Source organism: Suricata suricatta, chromosome 6, assembly GCF_006229205.1.
Source record: "Suricata suricatta isolate VVHF042 chromosome 6, meerkat_22Aug2017_6uvM2_HiC, whole genome shotgun sequence".
Taxonomy (NCBI): Eukaryota; Metazoa; Chordata; class Mammalia; order Carnivora; family Herpestidae; genus Suricata; species Suricata suricatta.
Genome location: NC_043705.1, coordinates 12,306,145 through 12,323,964, shown reverse-complemented (window position 1 = coordinate 12,323,964; position 17,820 = coordinate 12,306,145). Strand labels below are relative to the sequence as shown.

The 17,820-nt window shown below is 38.6% G+C and overlaps 1 protein-coding gene across 3 annotated transcripts in view; it reads left to right on the top strand.

Annotated features, from left to right (window-relative positions):
* Positions 1-15,994, top strand: part of CLK4 (CDC like kinase 4) — a 28,317-nt gene extending 12,323 nt beyond the window's left edge. For 2 of the 3 annotated variants that reach the window (XM_029941613.1, XM_029941612.1), the window contains exons 3-13: positions 1,002-1,224; positions 2,320-2,410; positions 2,805-2,871; positions 6,477-6,593; positions 6,683-6,849; positions 7,047-7,141; positions 7,403-7,532; positions 10,744-10,826; positions 14,415-14,494; positions 15,138-15,228; positions 15,318-15,994. In XM_029941613.1, the coding sequence (XP_029797473.1) occupies positions 1,002-1,224; positions 2,320-2,410; positions 2,805-2,871; positions 6,477-6,593; positions 6,683-6,849; positions 7,047-7,141; positions 7,403-7,532; positions 10,744-10,826; positions 14,415-14,494; positions 15,138-15,228; positions 15,318-15,458 (1,285 nt within the window). In that variant the 3' untranslated portion in view covers positions 15,459-15,994. Of the gene's footprint in view, positions 1-1,001; positions 1,225-2,319; positions 2,411-2,804; positions 2,872-6,476; positions 6,594-6,682; positions 6,850-7,046; positions 7,142-7,402; positions 7,533-10,743; positions 10,827-14,414; positions 14,495-15,137; positions 15,229-15,317 lie in introns of those variants that run through there. The other variant, XM_029941615.1, reaches the window with a different exon arrangement.
* The last annotated feature ends 1,826 nt before the right edge of the window (positions 15,995-17,820 follow it).

Sequence of the window (17,820 nt, the reverse complement as noted above, 5' to 3'; positions counted from 1 at the left end):
CCTCGCCAAGTTTCGTTTATGCATTTGTGCATTTCTTAAGCAAGAGGGTCCATAGCTTTCATCAGATTTTTAGAGGGATCTGTGGATTCAGAAGTTAATAAGCACTGTGGCACTAGATGATGCGGTTTCCCATGTAGAATTTTTGAGTACTTTGCAAGCAGGAATGACAGGAAGTTAGAAATGCAAAGGGAAGTGGGGTGGTGGGGGTGGGTCTGTTCTAATCCTGGGCAAGCAATTGGAAGATCCTTTTCTCATTTGTGGGGGATGCAGTTTAATATCTTTGGCACATGAGGAAGCCTTCAAAAGCTATGTTGTCTGTTTCTCAAAAGAGGAATAACAGAAAGCTAGGAATACTGAGAGGAGGTGGCATAGGTGATCATGCGTAATAAAATTGGCCCTTATAATAGAATTCGAGTGCTCTACAGCCATGACAAATCATTGTCCTTCTTGGGATCTTGATTTAGTCATCTGTGACTAAATGAAAGGTCTGGAATACATGGAAGAGCACTTCTGGCTCCAGTACACCTTTCATGAAAGAATTCTGTGTGTGCCAGGGAGATCTAAAATTCCCTTAACATTAAAAGAGAAAGGAATCCTGTTTTGCCTGCCTCTGTGTGTGGCTCTGTGAGAAAAGAAAGCTTAATTACAGTTGAATATATCATAAGACTGATGAATTTTCAGTGTTAACTTTCTCCAGAAGGTACAGGGACACTCAGTCGAGTAAACCCTGAACATAAAATAGTTGACTCAAACTTTGTTCCTTGATATGGGTATTTGATAAGTCTATCTGATGGAGAATATGAACTCACTTGCTTGTTGGTTAAAGTAAAATTATGTCTTAAGTTTGTGAGATAAGTATAAATTCTAATTTATCAATTTTAGGTTTTTTCTTTTTATCAAGTTAGCTGTTTAAACCAGGAATTCTTGAGAGAATGTTTTGTCTGAACCATAGTTGTACCAGGATGAAGAGAATGATTTGAAATCCTTTAATGTGTTTGCAGTCATTATTTAGAAGCGAGGTCCTTGAATGAGAGAGATTATCGGGACCGGAGATACGTTGATGAATATAGGAATGACTACTGCGAAGGCTATGTTCCTAGACACTATCACAGAGACGTTGAAAGCAGTTATCGAATCCACTGCAGTAAATCTTCGGTCCGAAGCAGGAGAAGCAGTCCTAAAAGGAAGCGTAATAGACACTGTTCAAGTCATCAGTCTCGTTCGGTATGATTGATTCTGTTTTTATTTTGGGTAGATGCTTATTTGTGTGTAAAAGCTCTTAATGAGCCAGTAAGTTTGAGAAAGTTTTTTATATATATGTAATGTTATTTGGATATATTATAAATGTTTATATTACTTAAATCCTTAAACATCCAAATTTTCATAGCTAATAGGTAGCCTTCATTTGCCCATATTTACTCATTTTCTGCAGTCCAGATCATGAGTTCTCAATTGTAATATTAAATTTTAATATTAAAAATATTTTTGTTTGGTAATGTAATCTTGTGAAAATATGAAGCACCCATCCTTTGTTTTATTGTAAACATGTTTTTTTTTTTTTACTTTATTTAAAAGAAGCCCTTTTCCTGATGATTGGAAACAACTCTAGAATGTTGCACTGCTGGATACGTAACTGTTTATGGCATAGTCCCAGAGCACAGTGCATCACTGTCCGCAGCTAGTTCCATTGAAATTCTGAAATGGGTGCTGAATGGAAATTGCATTATCCAAAAAGTCTGGCCTTTTTTTACACTCAGACTTCTTCACCTGCTTAATCAGTAAACTTTGAATGAATTGTTTCCTTCCCCCAAGTTTTCTTTGATTAGATTGAACATGGAAATTAACTAGTTAATTTATTTCCCCTATTAATTATGTATATTTTAAAATATTGCTAAATAAACAATTTCAACTGATCTTAACATTTTAAAACCTTTTCCTGACAAACTAGACCTCTCAATTCACAGCATATGCTATTTTATAGCAAGAGATTAGTAGATCATGACATTGCATTCTTTAAATTTCAGACTTCAATTAGATCAGTATTTTAAAGAGACAATTGTGTTGTTTTTTTTCTATTGCCACTTTAAGTATCTTATCTGAAAATCTGTTCCTTGCCATGTTTTTCTTCTGTAACATAAACTGTGCCCTGTGAATTTCTGGGGACTGAATTTGAAATTGCTCCTGCCAACTGTTCGTGGCCTGGTGCTTATCTGAATGCCTGAATATCTCCCCGCTGAATGAATTGCGTATTCTGCCCTGAATTCACTCTGATATATTGATTGGCTGGACGATCTTGGTGCTGCCCACTTGCCGTTCCAGAAGAGCCACCGAAGGAAAAGATCCAGGAGTATAGAGGATGATGAGGAGGGTCACCTGATCTGTCAAAGTGGAGACGTTCTAAGAGCAAGATGTATAGAATATTTTTCAACACTTTTTTAACTTTGCAGACAGAATAATCTTTTTAAGAATAGTTGTCAGCGGGGGGCTAAAGAACTCTTCATTGCTTTTTTGTTTTGTTTTTTGTGGGTTTGTTTGTTCTTTTGTATTTCTTCTTTTCTATAGAATTTAAATATTTCTACTCTAAAGTTCCAAAATAATCAATGGAATTTGAGCTTAGTGCAAGAAAGATAGCTCTATCTAATTGTTTTTGTAGCAGCTGAAAATAAAATAATTTGAGTGCTGAAACCTTAGTTATGCTTTGATAGACATCATTTGAAAATATTCCACACTTAAGTATTCATTGTTTGAATAACTAGATAATTTATACTCAAGTACTTACTCCCTTTTCTCCTCCCTTACTTTAGATGAAATTGTGGACACTTTGGGTGAAGGGGCCTTTGGCAAAGTCGTAGAGTGCATTGATCATGGCATGTAAGTTTTTTGCTTTTTGGAACAGTCTGAAATTTTTGGTGGGGAAGGATCTATAATTTTAAATGAAATGGTATCTTAAGAGGTAGCCACTTGTTTTCCTGGGTGGTAAACACCCAGAATTTCTTGAACTATGTCTGGTTATTTATCATGGGTGTGGATTTTGATCAAGAATGCTGACGGATTGTAGGGTTCCTGAGTGGCTCCATCAGTGGAGAATGTGACTCTTGAATTCAGGGATGTGAGTTTGAGCCCCATGTTGGGTGTAGAGATTACTTAAAAATTTAAAAAAAAAAAAAAAAAAAGACATTCTATCCTATGGTTTTTGTTGAAATTAAAGTGAGTCTTCAAGTAAAGGAGTTTCCCAGAACTAGGCCTCAGCCCTTCTAGGAGATTGAGAGTACTTTGCTTTAGTTTTGAATAGCAGAGGCAATAGAACAGGTCTAATCTTGGTCAGAAACATTTATGCCTGATCTAAAAATTGCACAGTGGAAGAAATGGCCTAGTAAAAAATAGTCTGTCTTGGAATGTAGCTAAGGGAGTAGAAGGGAGCATCTTCCATTTAAAAGGTTTAAAAACCTTCTAGCTTTATTTTGGAATAATCCTGATTATCACTGGAAAAGAAGTCTGCTATAAAATTCTAGCATATTACTAGAAGAATTTTATTATATCAGTTTTTCAGCTGTGCTGCGTATCTGCAGATTTTGTACACTTTCTTCAGACTTCATGAAATAAACATTTCTACGGGAACAAATTAAAACAAAAACCTTCATTCCCAAAGAATAATATTTGCATATTAGGGTTAGTTTCTTAAACTACAAAGAAATTCTGTTACTTAAAGCCTGCAGAATAAAGTCTAGATTCTTCAATGACTCACTAAAAATTGGGTTTTGACCTTGTCTCTCATTTTAACATTTTCCTCCAGGACCTCTGTTCTGTAGTTTGCAAATTTTTAGTAAGTAAACCTCTTTTTGAACAGTTTATTTCAACTGCAGATTTCTAAATTGACATCTAAAATTTTTCATCCTAAAATAAGTTGGGGAAGGATGTAATTTACAGCTTATTTAAAAACTTTTCTTCTACATATTTGAGGGAATCTTTTATAGCAATTTGATAGCTACTGTTATTTATGAACCAACTCTTGAATGCTTAAACATGTTTTATTCATGAACATATTTTCAGTCCATTTTCCATAAATTATATTGTCTTAAGTATCTTTTAATTATCACTTCTTTTCAATGAAAATGTGAAGTCACTTTTTATTTTGAGAGCGTGCAAGCACATGGACAAGGGTAGGGGCGGAGAGAGGATGCCAAGCAGGCTCTGTGCTGTCTGCATAGAGCCCGATGGAGGACCCGATCCCATAAGCCAGGATCCTGACCTGAGCCAAAACCAAGAGTTGCTTAACCAGCAAACCCAGGCGTCCTGTGGAGTGAAATTTTGAAATATTTTCAGACTCCTAGAATTTTCTGGAATAACAAAAAATTCCCACATATCCTTTACCCAGATTCCTCATGTTAACATTTACAGTAGTTTTTTAATCATTCTCTCTATACATACATGTGTTATATTTTCAAATTTTGCCAGCCGATCTACAGATCTTACTCAGATTTTTACCAATTGACCTATTAATGTCCTCTTAAAATTTGAGATTCCAAGAGTGAGTATTTGAGATATTCCAGTATTCACTTGATCAGGTATAAATCTTTTGCAAATTTTGATACTTATTGAACCCAACTATAACATTTAATTGGAAATACGTCTTTTATTGGGTTGGTTGGGACTTTAAAAAAAAAAAAAGGAGAACAGGTATTCATAAAGTCTTAAGTGCTTTAGCATTAAATGTGTTTCCATTTTTTTTTTTGAGATACAGTTAACTGTAACATGTAACATTGTGTAAGTTACTTACACATTGTGTAAGGTATACAACTATTAATTGCAGCATAATTACTGTAGTGGTGTTAGCGAACACCTTTATTAATATTTCATTTCTAGAGCCATAAGCACCATGAAATCTTGGGCATATAATAAAATGAGATGAGAAGGGAGTTTTGGCACAGATTTCATAGCAACCTTGAGATATATGCCAAACGTCATAGGGAGATTGTCATCAAAATAAGTTTTAATGATTTATTAGCCCACAACTTCATTGGGCTGTGAAATCACCTTCATCGAGTCGGAGGAGGTTGAAAGAAGAAAATTGGAAACCACCGGACTTGGAGAAAAGTTTGCTATGTACCCACTAGAAAAGTTAGTTTGCCTCAAAAAAAAAAAAACAACAATTTTTTTTAACAGCATAGGGCACATATCTTAATATACTAATTAGGGATCTATGAGGTTTTCTTGCATCAAGTGGAAGGGCCATAGTAAAAAAAAAAAAGGGAGGGGGGAGACTTGAATGCTGGTTCATCTTCAGGAAGATCAGCTTTAGAAAAGAGGATGGGGTACCTGGGTGGGTCAAGTCAGTTAAGCATCTGGCTTCAGCTCAGGTTGTGATCTCGCTGTTGGTGGCTTTGAGCCCTGCTTTGGCCTATGTGCTGACAGAGCCTGGAGCTACTTCAGATTCTCTCTCTCCCTCTCTCTCTGCCCCTCCCTTACTTGTGTTTTCTCTCTCTTTCTCTCTCCCTCTCTCTCAAAAATGAATAAAACATTAAAAATTCAAGAAAAGAGGATCAAAGAAATTTGATTATTCAGAAATCCATTTACTCAAAATTATTCTGGCTTGATCCTTTTTAGGATGTATTATAGGTAACTAATCTAAAGCTTATAAACTAGCTATTTCTACCAACTTGCATCCGTGAATGTGCTAATAATCAGTTTCTTGACTACATGACTTACTGATGGTGTCTCCTTTACCTGAACATTTTTCTTTTCCTCCCAGATCTTATAGACGGAGAGCTATCTTTCAGGGCACAGTAGTGTGTCAGCTAAGTTAAAGCTTCTCCCAAACTCCTAATTGTTAGGCCCTCCTAACTCTTTGTAGTAGCTCATACCAAGCACTTCTGACCTTCTAAGTTGTTCACATGTCTGTCTTTCCCATTAGGCTGTGGGGTACCTAGCAACAGTCCCCGTCCTGACTAACACCTGTGCTCTACCTGGCACCAGACAGGTCTGTCCTGGTGAATGAGCAAATGCTTTCAGCAGTAGCATGTTCTGTTTGAGGTTTTATTTTAATCTTTAGTTTTGAGAGAGAGAGCCTGAGTGTTAGCGGAGTGGAGGAGACAGAGAATCTGAAGCAGGCTCCAGGCTCTGAGCAGTCAACACAGCCCAGTGCGGGGTTCACACTGCAAGGAAGTCGGATGCTTAACTGGGCCATCCAGGCACCCTATCTTATTTATTTATTTTTTTGGCATAAAAGCTAGGTAAATGTAAAATTCTGGAAACAAACATTAAAAATTGTCAATATTAAGGGAATTATTGCTCCATAGAAAGTGTGTTTTGCCAGACTATTTTGAAAAAATGTTACATGGAGTCTGGTATAAGATGCTCTGAAAGATTATTTTAGAAAAATAGCATAAAGTAGTTAATACTCAGATGATGCTTAAGGGGACACATATTTTCAACCTGCTCCTCTACATCTATCTTTTCATCTTAATTTTGTTTTTAAGGGATGGCATGCATGTAGCAGTGAAAATTGTAAAAAATGTAGGTCGATACCGTGAAGCAGCTCGTTCAGAAATCCAAGTATTGGAGCATTTAAATAGTACTGATCCCAATAGTGTCTTGTAAGTATGAACTTGAATTGTGATCCAGCATCTTGCCTAAAATAATCAGGATTCTGTGAACTGACACGTTTTTATTTGATTTGTTTTAGCCGATGTGTCCAGATGCTAGAATGGTTTGATCATCACGGTCATGTTTGTATTGTGTTTGAACTGCTGGGACTCAGTACCTATGATTTTATTAAAGAGAATAGCTTTCTGCCATTTCAAATTGACCACATCAGGCAGATGGCATATCAGATCTGCCAGTCAATAAATTGTAAGTATACTTGATAAATTTTTAAACACCAGAAAATTAAAAGTTTTTATTATACAAGCAACATTTCAAAACATTGTCACTAAAAGTGCACGTTACAGGTAAAGATGAAACCCCTGTATCCACTACTGATCCTCCTTGTTCCCGATACAGATGAAATATGTACGTGAGACTAATAATTTCTTTTTGTTCTCTTGTAGTTTTGCATCATAATAAATTAACCCATACAGATCTGAAGCCTGAAAATATTTTATTTGTGAAGTCTGACTATGTAGTCAAATATAATTCTAAAATGGTAAGTTAAAGACTTGTTTTAATTTTGGTGGTGGTTTTAAACATGAACCGAGCTTGGTGACCCTTGGATGAGTAATTTTGACTTCTAAGACTGGTTATATCCTGAAGTTTAACCTAAAAGGATCATCCTTCTTTACCTTTCTCCTGGAGTTGTATTGAATATCAAAAACCAAAAAGATTATTCATATGTAAGCCTTTTGAAGTGTGTAAAGTTTTTCATGTCTTTACTGATCTTCATTTTGACTGACTTCCATTTCTCTAGAAACGGGATGAACGCACACTGAAAAACACAGATATCAAAGTTGTTGACTTTGGAAGTGCAACATACGATGATGAGCATCATAGTACTTTGGTATCTACCCGGCATTACAGAGCTCCAGAGGTTATTTTGGGTCAGTAGACACCACCCTTCCTGATGCTGTAATTAGAGATGAGATTTCCGCCCCCCCACATCTTTTATTTAGGTGATGGCTGGGATTATCTTCGCAGTGTACAGAAAATATTACCTATCATAAGAAAAATTGGACATTGCTATAAATATTCTTCCTGAGTGGGAAAAATGTGATATTGTTTGTAAAGATATTCCCAGGCGGTTATTTTTTAAACACACTAATCTTACAAGAAATAAAAGGGCAAGTTCTGTTGGCTAAGTGTGTCACAGCAATGTGATTTTGAAGCGATGTGAGTACCTATTTTCATGTCACAGATGCATGGTACTACAGAAATGCTCAGGGTATGGTTTGCAGACGTCTGAGTAAAGAGCTATGCGGGGGTCAAGGAGAGGGGCTTAAGAGGAGAGCTTTAATAATCTGAGATGAGAAAAGCTAAAGAAGAAAATGACTTAAGGTGCAGAGTTTGGAAATAAGAGGAAACACAGTAAGGGAGTGTGTATCTTAAGTCTTAAAATGTCAGAGACTAGGTCTTGTTTATAGAGTGGAGGAGAGGAGGTTAGGGCTCGCAGACAGTGGGAGAAGTTCAGATCAGGTGCTCTTGGGAGACACGTACGTGGAATAAGCTTATTAGCCAAAAGTAAGGTTCAGCTGAGGTTGGCTAGTCGAAATTTTATAGAATCAGTTTCCAGTTTTCACCTTTTTATGTGCCGATAGGAGTTGGTAGTTCAGAATAAGAGTAGGAGAGCACACTAACAGTTTTTACCTAGGGTGGAGGATTGGTAAAGGCATAAGGAAATTGAGATTAGGCAATGCTTGTCAGTAGAACTTTCCATATGATGGAAACCTTCTATATCTGCAGTGTCTGGTATGGTAGCCACTAGCCACATGTGGGCTTCTGTGTACTTACAGTGTGGCCAGTGTGACTGAGGAGAACTGAGTTCTAAATTTGATGTGAATTTAAATGTTAGATGTAAAACAGCCTCATGTGTGGCCAGTGGCTACCATGTTGGACAGCACAGGTTTTGAGCTTGTCTCTGAAATGAAGGATTATAGCATTTCTGCTTAGTATGGGCCAAAAGGAGCTGTTGTGTTTCAGTAGTTTAGGAACGGAATGTGGGAAGAGTTTGTGGACAGAAGCATTTTCAGAGTTTAAAAAGACATAACTTTGTGTGTTGTCAGTTTTAAGAGGTAGATTCCCCCCACATTTTAACATGGGGCACAACATAAAATAATTGACATTTTTTCTTTGTTATTGGCACATAAAATAGTCATGCATCTTACTGGCTTCCTAGATTGGATAAAATATAGCACTTCTTAGTAATGACAATAACACAGTTCCAAGTATGGCCAGGCTAGATAGATCAATCATATAAATCCAAAACTGGGGTTATTGGCCTTGAGGAAAAGAGATTGGGAGATTAGGAAGGGTCCTTTGTGTTTTTGTGGGGTGCTCATCCTGAGGATCAAGGCAGAATTGTGTTGGACAGGGAGATGTGGTCATGCGGTGGGTCTCATGTCGTGGGTATTGGTAGCACAGACATGAGGTTGGGAGAGTTGGTAGAAGTGAACGATGGGGAATTCCAAAGAGTACGAGGACCAGAGAACGGGATGATGTAGAATGATGTGTGGCAGAGGGTGACAGTCACCTGGGAGGAAGCTGGATAGGCATGGCTAGAGAAGAGAGATGTTCATTTCAGGTCCAGGATCTATCAGTTACCGATATGGTCCTGTGTCACTGTAGGCAGACTCCTGCTCAGTTACCCATTTGTTCACATGATGGCACTTGTGAGGGTTAACAAACATGACTGGGGAAAATATAAGGTGAATAGATAAAACAACCAAATCATAGTCAAGGCTTTTGTTTATTTTTGTTTATTCCTTTTTCTTTAAATTCCACAATGTTACTGAAAGTAATTAAAATGTCTTTTAAAGTAGGTTTTATTGGGGCATTTGGGTGGCCGGCTCTGTTGGTTCAGCAGCCCAACTCTCAATTTCAGGTCATTATCTCACGGTTCATAAAATCTAGCCCGGAGTCTGGCTCCCTGCTGACAGCACAGAGGCTGCTTGGGATTCTCCCTCTCTCTGCCCTGCACGTGCACGTGCGTGTGTGTCTCTGTCTCTCAAAATAAATTCTTAAACTATGATAAAGTAGATTTTATTTATGTATTATCCTTTACTAAATATTTGACCTTTAAAAAATTAAAACAACTATGATTTACTCTTCACCTTTCCAATTGAGTACAGGCTTAAGACTGTATATAATCTTGTACAGACAGCCTGAAAAGTACAGATAAAAGGAGATCCCTCTCTTTCAGCTTAATGGCTCATTTTGCTTATAATACCCATTTATAATCCTTATATATAGTTTATATAAAACCATAGGTTTTTTGGGGTGTTTTTGAGAGAGCTGGAGAGGGGCAGAGAGAGAGAGAGAGAGAGAGAGAGAGAACCTTAAGCAGGCACCACGCCCAGCACAGAGCCCAAAGGAAAGGTTGAACTCATGACTATGAGATCATGACCCTTTTCTTCTTCTTTATTTTTATTTTTTTCATTTTTGAGAGAGAGCACTTCTGCGCATGAGTGGGAGAGTGGCTGAGAGAGAGGGAGACAGAATCCTAAGCTGACTCCATGCTGTCAGCACAGAGCCCAGTGTGGGGCTTGATCTCATGAACCACACTCTGAGATCATGACCTGAGCCAGAATTACGAGTTAATACCTAACCCCACTGAGCCACCCAGGCACACCCCTTAGTTGTTGTTGTTTTAATGCAAGAAGTAAACCCTGGCATTAAGCTGATAAATTGAGAAGTGGTTAGTAATTAAATTCTGAGGTTAATTGTCAACATGTATTTGCTATAATAAAATGTAAATTTTCCTAGAACAATCATGAACTGGGGATAACAATGCTCTTCATTGCATACAGCTCAGGGAATATGGAGTATTTGAACAAATTGGTAGTTATACTTGGAAAATATTTTTAATCCTTCTTTTATTTACATAAAATCCCCTTTCCCCGGATTAAAACACTAATTTGATATAAAAATATGGAGAATTGTGAGAGCATGCTGAGTAACATTTTATATAAAACTAAAATGTAAACCCTGAGTTTACCATCTTATTTGTGTAAAGAGAGCACCCATGTAGGGAAAGGATACGGTATGTTGGCAGTAAAGAATTGTTGCATGTAAAAGTGTTTGTTTTTGTCTTTACAGCTTTAGGTTGGTCTCAACCTTGTGATGTTTGGAGCATAGGCTGCATTCTTATCGAATATTACCTTGGTTTCACAGTCTTCCAGGTATGTAGTAAATGCCATTTCATAAATAATTTTCAATATTAAAAGCATGTTAAAATGTGGGCCTCTGTTTTGAAAAGTTGCTCTAATGTTAAGATTAAAACTTCTTTAAAATGGGACAGCTGAATGGCTCACTTTGTTGAGCATCTGACTATTGATTTCGGCTTAGGTCATGATCCCAGGGTTGTGGGATTGAGCCCCATGTCGGGCTCTGTGCTGAGTGTGGAACCTGTTTAGGATTCTCCCTCTCTTTCTCTCCCCCACTCGTGTTCTCTCTGAAATAAACAGAAGGAGCCCTTTTATATGCAGAATGGTCATTCTTCTCTAAAACCATAGTTGGATGAAATACTGCTCTTGGTGAAGGGTCATAATTCCATTCTGCATGTGATTGGAGTTTTTATCACATGGCTTATATTGTCTTGTGTTCTCATTTTTTTTGTTGCGCTCTTACATAAATTGATATTAGTGTTACTGTGGCCAGTTATTATTCTGTTCTAGTTATATTGACTATCAACATAGCCATGAACACTCAGTCCTTTTTGTAAAATAATTTAGGAACAATAAGTTGTACTTTACTGTGACACTGTAGGCACATTTTAAGGCACTAAGTGTATAAGGATAAAAAGAACATCTCTGTCCTCCAGGAAGTCATGCAAGAGACAGATTTAGGAAAGCTTACAGTGTAATACGGTTTTTGCTCTCGTGGAACAATGTAGAAAGTGTAGTGGGAACCCAGGAAAGATGGACGGTTAACTTTCCTCAGAAAAGGGGTCACTGAGGAGGGATGGAATTTAAGCCAGTGCCAGAAGGAAGATGAGAGGTTTGTCAGAAAACTGGAGAGTGTGGTGGCCAGCTCAGGAAGAAGGTCGTGTACCCGGAAGCGTGTAGAGGCATGGAAGAGCGTTCTGTAGTCAGGGAACAGTAGACAGTGCTGTCAGACTGTCTTGAGTAAATGGGGAATGAGGTCAGCAGGCAGGGACTGACTCATCATGGCCTTGTTTGGATAGAAGGGCACTTGTTTCCCAAAAGTTCATGATTTCCAGAATGTGGACTAACCCAAAGTGAAAATGGTTTTCTAAGCTTGTCATTCTGGCCTTTATTTAGAGACGATCTCTTCAGCTTTTTTGTTTTGGGTCCTAAAATGTCCTTTTTATGGAATGATGATAATAATTATTGGTAGTTAGCTTTTTAAAATTAAAGTCTTTATTTGGCAAAACAAAGAATAGGAAACATTATTTAAGTCTCTGCTTTTTTCCCTTATAAGTCTCCTCACAGCTGACATCTAATCATCTTGGAAGATCTGAGTTGTGCGACCATTAAAGAACTTGAAGGAGGGTTGTAATGTGGTCAAAGTTGTGATTTGTTCTGGTGTCAGGGGTGCAAATGTGGTGGATTCTGGCTCCTGCTTTTGAGGCTGATTTGAAGTTGGGGGCAGTGCAGGGTGGAGAGGAAGCTATGACAAGTGAGGGTCACGTAGGTGGTGGCTGTTGTAGAATGTATGTTCACTGCCTGTGGGGCCCATCGCCAAACTTCTGCTCTAATCCATAGGGATCCTGTTAAAAGTACTTTGAGTTCGTACACAAGTTTGATTCCTAGAACCATGGTGACCACTCAGTGCTTGGTGGCATCTGGTGTTGTAAGCAGGGGGCCAAGAAAAAGTTGAGCAGAGTGCATGATTTCTTCATTCTGACGCACAAAATAGTTACCTCACATGATCTGTGACTGTAAATCACTCTGAGGTCTTGAGTGCAGATTATTAACATTGGTTTGAGATAAGGTTTCTGTTTTGAATTCCGCCCTCCAAAATACTCAACTAAGGAACTTCTTAAAAATGTGGAGCTAGCTCTGGGCTGCATCTGTTGTGAGAATGAGTGCCATTCTCGGCAGTCAGACCGTTGACACTGCAGAAAATGTCGACATCGCTCTGGAGGGATGCACTGTTACTGTGAACGGCCTGAGGAACCCTGCAGGGGGATCTGTCATCTCAACCTACTGCGTCTCCTGGGAAAGAAAAGGAAGAGGCTCTAGGTTGACAAATGGTGTGGAAACAGTGCAAATAGTAGCCAGTTCTTTTCTGTCTGTACAGACCATGATCAAGGGCATTACGCCGGCTTCCATTAGAAGATGAGGTCTGTGTGTGCTCATTCTCCCGTCATTGTTACACAGGAGAATGGTTTCTCGTTGAAATCCAAAATTTCTCAGGTGAGAAATAGATCTGCAGGGTTCAGAGGAGGCCAGGTGTTGCTTCTTCGGTATCTCTCAACCCCAGAAAGACGAGTTCTTGAAGGAAATGCCATTGAACTTGTATCAAACTCAGCTGCTTTGGTTGGGCAAGCCACAGCAGTTAAAAACAAGGATGTCAGGACAGTTCTGGGTGGTATCTGTGTTTCTGAAAAAGGAACGATTGAGCAGGCTTATGAAGAAGATCTAAGTTGTCCAGCTGCAGAATAGCAAGATGCTACATGGTTTTACAGGCTTCTTTGTGATACATATTTTAAAAAATTTATTTATTTTGACATAGCACAAATAGGGTAGGGGCGGGGGCGGGGCACTCCCACTGCACTGCACTGACAGCCCAGAGCCCAACTCAGGACTTGAACTCGTGAACTGTGAGACTGACCTGAGCTGAAGTTGGATGCTTAACGGAATGTGCCACCTAGGCGCCCCTTTACGTGTGGTATTGTAAAGATGGAATAAAAGCTGTATTGGTGTGGAAAATAAAATAATAAAAAGTGTGGAGCCAGTATTACTTACTCCTGTCATGAATTAGGGACTTAACATTTTGGAACCAATGTGCCAGGAACAGTAGTAGTTTGATAGATATTTTAAAAACCTCTGGTCTTCAGATTGAGGAGTTGGCAGATGATACTCTCTGCCTGGTGCCTGTTTTTAAACAAACAAAATAACATGAGAGAGACCATTTATAACCAGCCAGGCCTAAAATATTTGCCGTTTAGACCTTTACAAACATTGGCCAACTGCTAATCTAGGAGCCTGCTGTTCCAGCTGTAAGCGTGCCGGTTTCCTCTCTTCCACTTGAGCCAAAGCTCTGCTCTGTATGACTGAGGAAGAGGAGTTTGGGCTTAGATCCATAGCTTACCGTTTCTCATTTATGAGCTGTATGACCTTGAGCTAGTCTCTTAACTCCTTTGAAACTCATGTCCCGCATAGCAAGCTCAGGATTGTTGTGAGGATTTTTATTGCCCAGGAAGAGTAAACGTTAACATACGGCTCTTCATTGGTGAATGGAAGTCAGTTTGGGGTCAGCAACTGACTAAATGAGAATTTTTCTGGTCGTTCTTCAGTAAACAGTGCAAGAAATGGAAATACGGAAGTTGTTCAGTTTCACATTAAATTGTCTATCCACTTACTATACGGAACCTTACTGTTTGATATCGGACTTTAGTTTTATTGGTTTAACCAGCTAATAGACCTCATTCAGTATTGTTCCATCTCTGAAGTCAGAGGGTGGTACAGACTACGCAGCTGTCTAATCTGGTCCTTTCTGTCAGCGTTGTTTTCTTGTGTTTTCCTTTATTGTGGGTGTAGGGGAAGGGACAGTGCTAAATTTCTTTTTCCTTTGTGTTTTAGACTCATGATAGTAAAGAGCACCTGGCAATGATGGAACGAATATTAGGACCCATACCAACACACATGATTCAGAAAACAAGGTATGCTCTACGATTAAAGACCTTTTGGGTTCAAATTACAGAAAACCCAACCTTGTTGTTATTGCTTGTGCCAGGACTTCAGATTTAGAACTTTTTTTCCTCCATGAAGTCAGATTTTAAAAAAGTAATGCAGTATTTACTTTGTGAACTACTAATAAAGTGTCTTTTTACACTTGACTTAAACTTTGCAGAAATGTTTTCCTAACTTGGTATAAACATAATACTTAGAGTAGTATGAAGCCTGATTTTGGAGTCCTAGCAGTCTACGTTTGTATTTCCATACTATCGCTGGCTAGCCGTGTGCTTTGCACAGGATACTAGAGTGGTTGGCAAATGTAGCGTCACGCCATTCCAGATCTAGAGAAATCCAAATTTATGAAAGCGGATTCCTAAGCTGTCGCTGTTCCATGTGTGGTATTTATGAACCACTTAGGTGGGGCCACAGGAACCTCAGAGGGTGCAAGGTTAAGGAAGATGGGTTACAAATAAGTCTGATCCGGTTTGTCAGTGCTGGAATTTTAAAAACTTGTGTGCGTGTGTGTGTGTGCCGATATAGATTACGTTCATGGTTCCATCTGTCCCGGTGAGATCAGAGGACACACGTGGCTCTTTTGTTGTTACTGATTCGGACTTTTTCTTACAGAAAACGCAAGTATTTTCACCATAACCAGCTAGATTGGGATGAACATAGTTCTGCTGGTAGATATGTTAGGAGACGCTGCAAACCACTAAAGGTAAAAGAAAAAAGATTATAAAGGTCAAAAAAAGTTTTTAAAAACTATTTTTAAATCTCTTCCTTAAGCAAAAATATCTCTTTCCCCAGGAATTTATGCTTTCTCATGACGAAGAACACGAGAAACTGTTTGACCTGGTACGAAGAATGTTAGAATATGATCCAGTGAAAAGAATTACCTTGGATGAAGCCTTGCAGCATCCTTTCTTTGACTTATTAAAAAAGAAATGAAACGGGTATCAGTGGTCCTACTGTATACTTCTCTAGAAGAGATTACTTAAGACTGTGTCAGTCAACTCCAAACATTCTAATATTTTTGTAAACATTAAATTATTTTGTACAGTTAAGTGTAAATACTGTATGTTTTGTATCAGTAGCATAAGTACCTTGTTAAGCAAGTATGGTCTTGATAATGAATGAACTCTACAAGTTAAGGTTAATTTTTCTTTTTGAGACTAATTTCCATTTTTAAAGAGCTTTGGAATATTCTTTGTGTCCAGTGATAAATGTGATTGATCCTGTCTTTTGTACATGGAGGTCAACTCTTTGAAGTGATTTTTTTGAGTAAAAGGAAATCTTGACTACTTTATTCTTAATGAATATTCTTTATATACCTCAAATTCAGAACTTTTCTTAACTTTAAAAGTTTTTTCTGTAATTGTTGAACAGGTAATAAGTATTATTAACTCATAAATAGGCAGGTATTGGAAACCAAAACCCATAGGAAATGTTTACTGTTGGAATTTCATTAAATTTTAAGAATTGTGTTTTGTCTCCTGGGTGATGTAAGTGGGAGAGGTAGCATTCATGGAAAGGCGCCCAGTTTGTCGGTCATGACAGGTTGCTTGATAAGAGCACATACACACTTCATTTAAGATTAAAGTCTAGGTGGAAAGTCACAAATGTAGAACTAGGAATTCTGATGCCTGACGATTAATTTTTAATACCAAATCGTGAGGAGTCTTAAAATTGTCTAGCATCAGTTTCCATATCAAATGAAGTAAGTAAATAAACTTCACCCAGCCTTTGAGAATTAAGGTTATTAAGCAATTTATATTTGTGTTCATCTTTATTGGAGCAAAAGAATGATTTGATTGGAAAACACGTTGGGAAGAAGCCTCTGCAGAAATTCCCAGGCCGTAACTGGTTGGTTAACATGATAGTTTTTGTTTGCCTGTGGGTGTTTTTTCTCACTGTTGCCTGTTGTCATGTTAGAAACTACACGTCGGGGTGCCTGGGTGGCTCGCTCGGTTAAGGTTCCAGCTTTGGCTCGGGCCACGCGGTCCTGATCGCATCCTTCACGTGTTTGAGCCCGCATCAGGCTCCACTGGCAGCCGCGCTGGCTCTGGATCCTCTGGCCCCCCTTCTGTCTGTCCCTCCCCAGTGTCTGCACTGGCGCTCGCTCTAAAACGTTAAAGAGGAAGAAACTACATAGTAAATGCTACTTAATATACAGTAAGTAACAAGAACGGCCAGGTAGAAATCTTTTTTGTTGTAGAATCCATAATTGACTATTCAGATACAAGTTGGTATTTATGTCAAAAGTATTGCCATTTTATAAGTGCGTTACACTAAGATTTGAGTTGTCTGTATATCAAACAGAACACATGGAATTTTCTCGTATGACAAACAGCAAAACCAGGCTGGGTTCTTGACATTCACAGGTGGCACTGGCCAGCGTAACAAGGCTTACGTTCCTAAATTTGAATAGAAATTTAAGAAAGCTGAAATTTTACCATAGGATCACTGCATCAATTAATGCTTATGTTTCTGATGCAATAAATGTACCCCCATAAAATAGGTGAACTATACTCTATGTGACAAGGGTGTTTTTTCCTCCCAAGCTTTTATTTAAATTCCTGTTACCATGCAGTGTAATACAGTTTCAGGTATAGAATTTAGACTCAACACTGAACAATACTTAATGCTCATCACAAGTGCAGTCCTTAGGGGCGCCTGGGTGGCTCAGCTGGTTGTGTCTGACTTCGGCTCAGGTCATGATCTCATGGTTCATGAGTTCAAGCCTTGTGTTTGGTTCTGTGCTGACAGATTAGAGCCTGGAGCCTGCTTCCAATTCTGCCCCTCCCTCACGCTCTGTCTCTCTCAAAAATAAACTTTTATCAAGCCCACTCCTTAATCCCCATCACCTATTTAACCTGTCTCCCCCGCCCACTTCCCCTCTAGGTAATCCATTAATTCTCTATAGTTAAGACTCTTTCTTGGTTTTCCTTTTTTTTTTTTTATCCCCTATGTTCATTTGTTTGGTTTCTTAAAGTCCACGTATGGTATTTGCCTTTGACATATTTCAGCATAATACTCTTTGGCTCCATCCATGTTGCAAATGGCAAGATTTTATTCTTTTTTATGGTTAATTGTGTGTACACACACTTTTTACATTTCGTTTTTAGGTTTATCATTTTGAGAGGGCACGAATGGGATTGGGGCGGGGGTAGGGGTGGGGGGCTCCGTGCTATCCTCTTAGAGTCTGATGTGGGGCTCAAACTCCCGAAATATGAGATCTTGACCTGAGCTGAAACGGAGTCGGATTGTCAACTGACTGAGCCACCCAGGTGCCCTAACTTTTTTTTCCTTT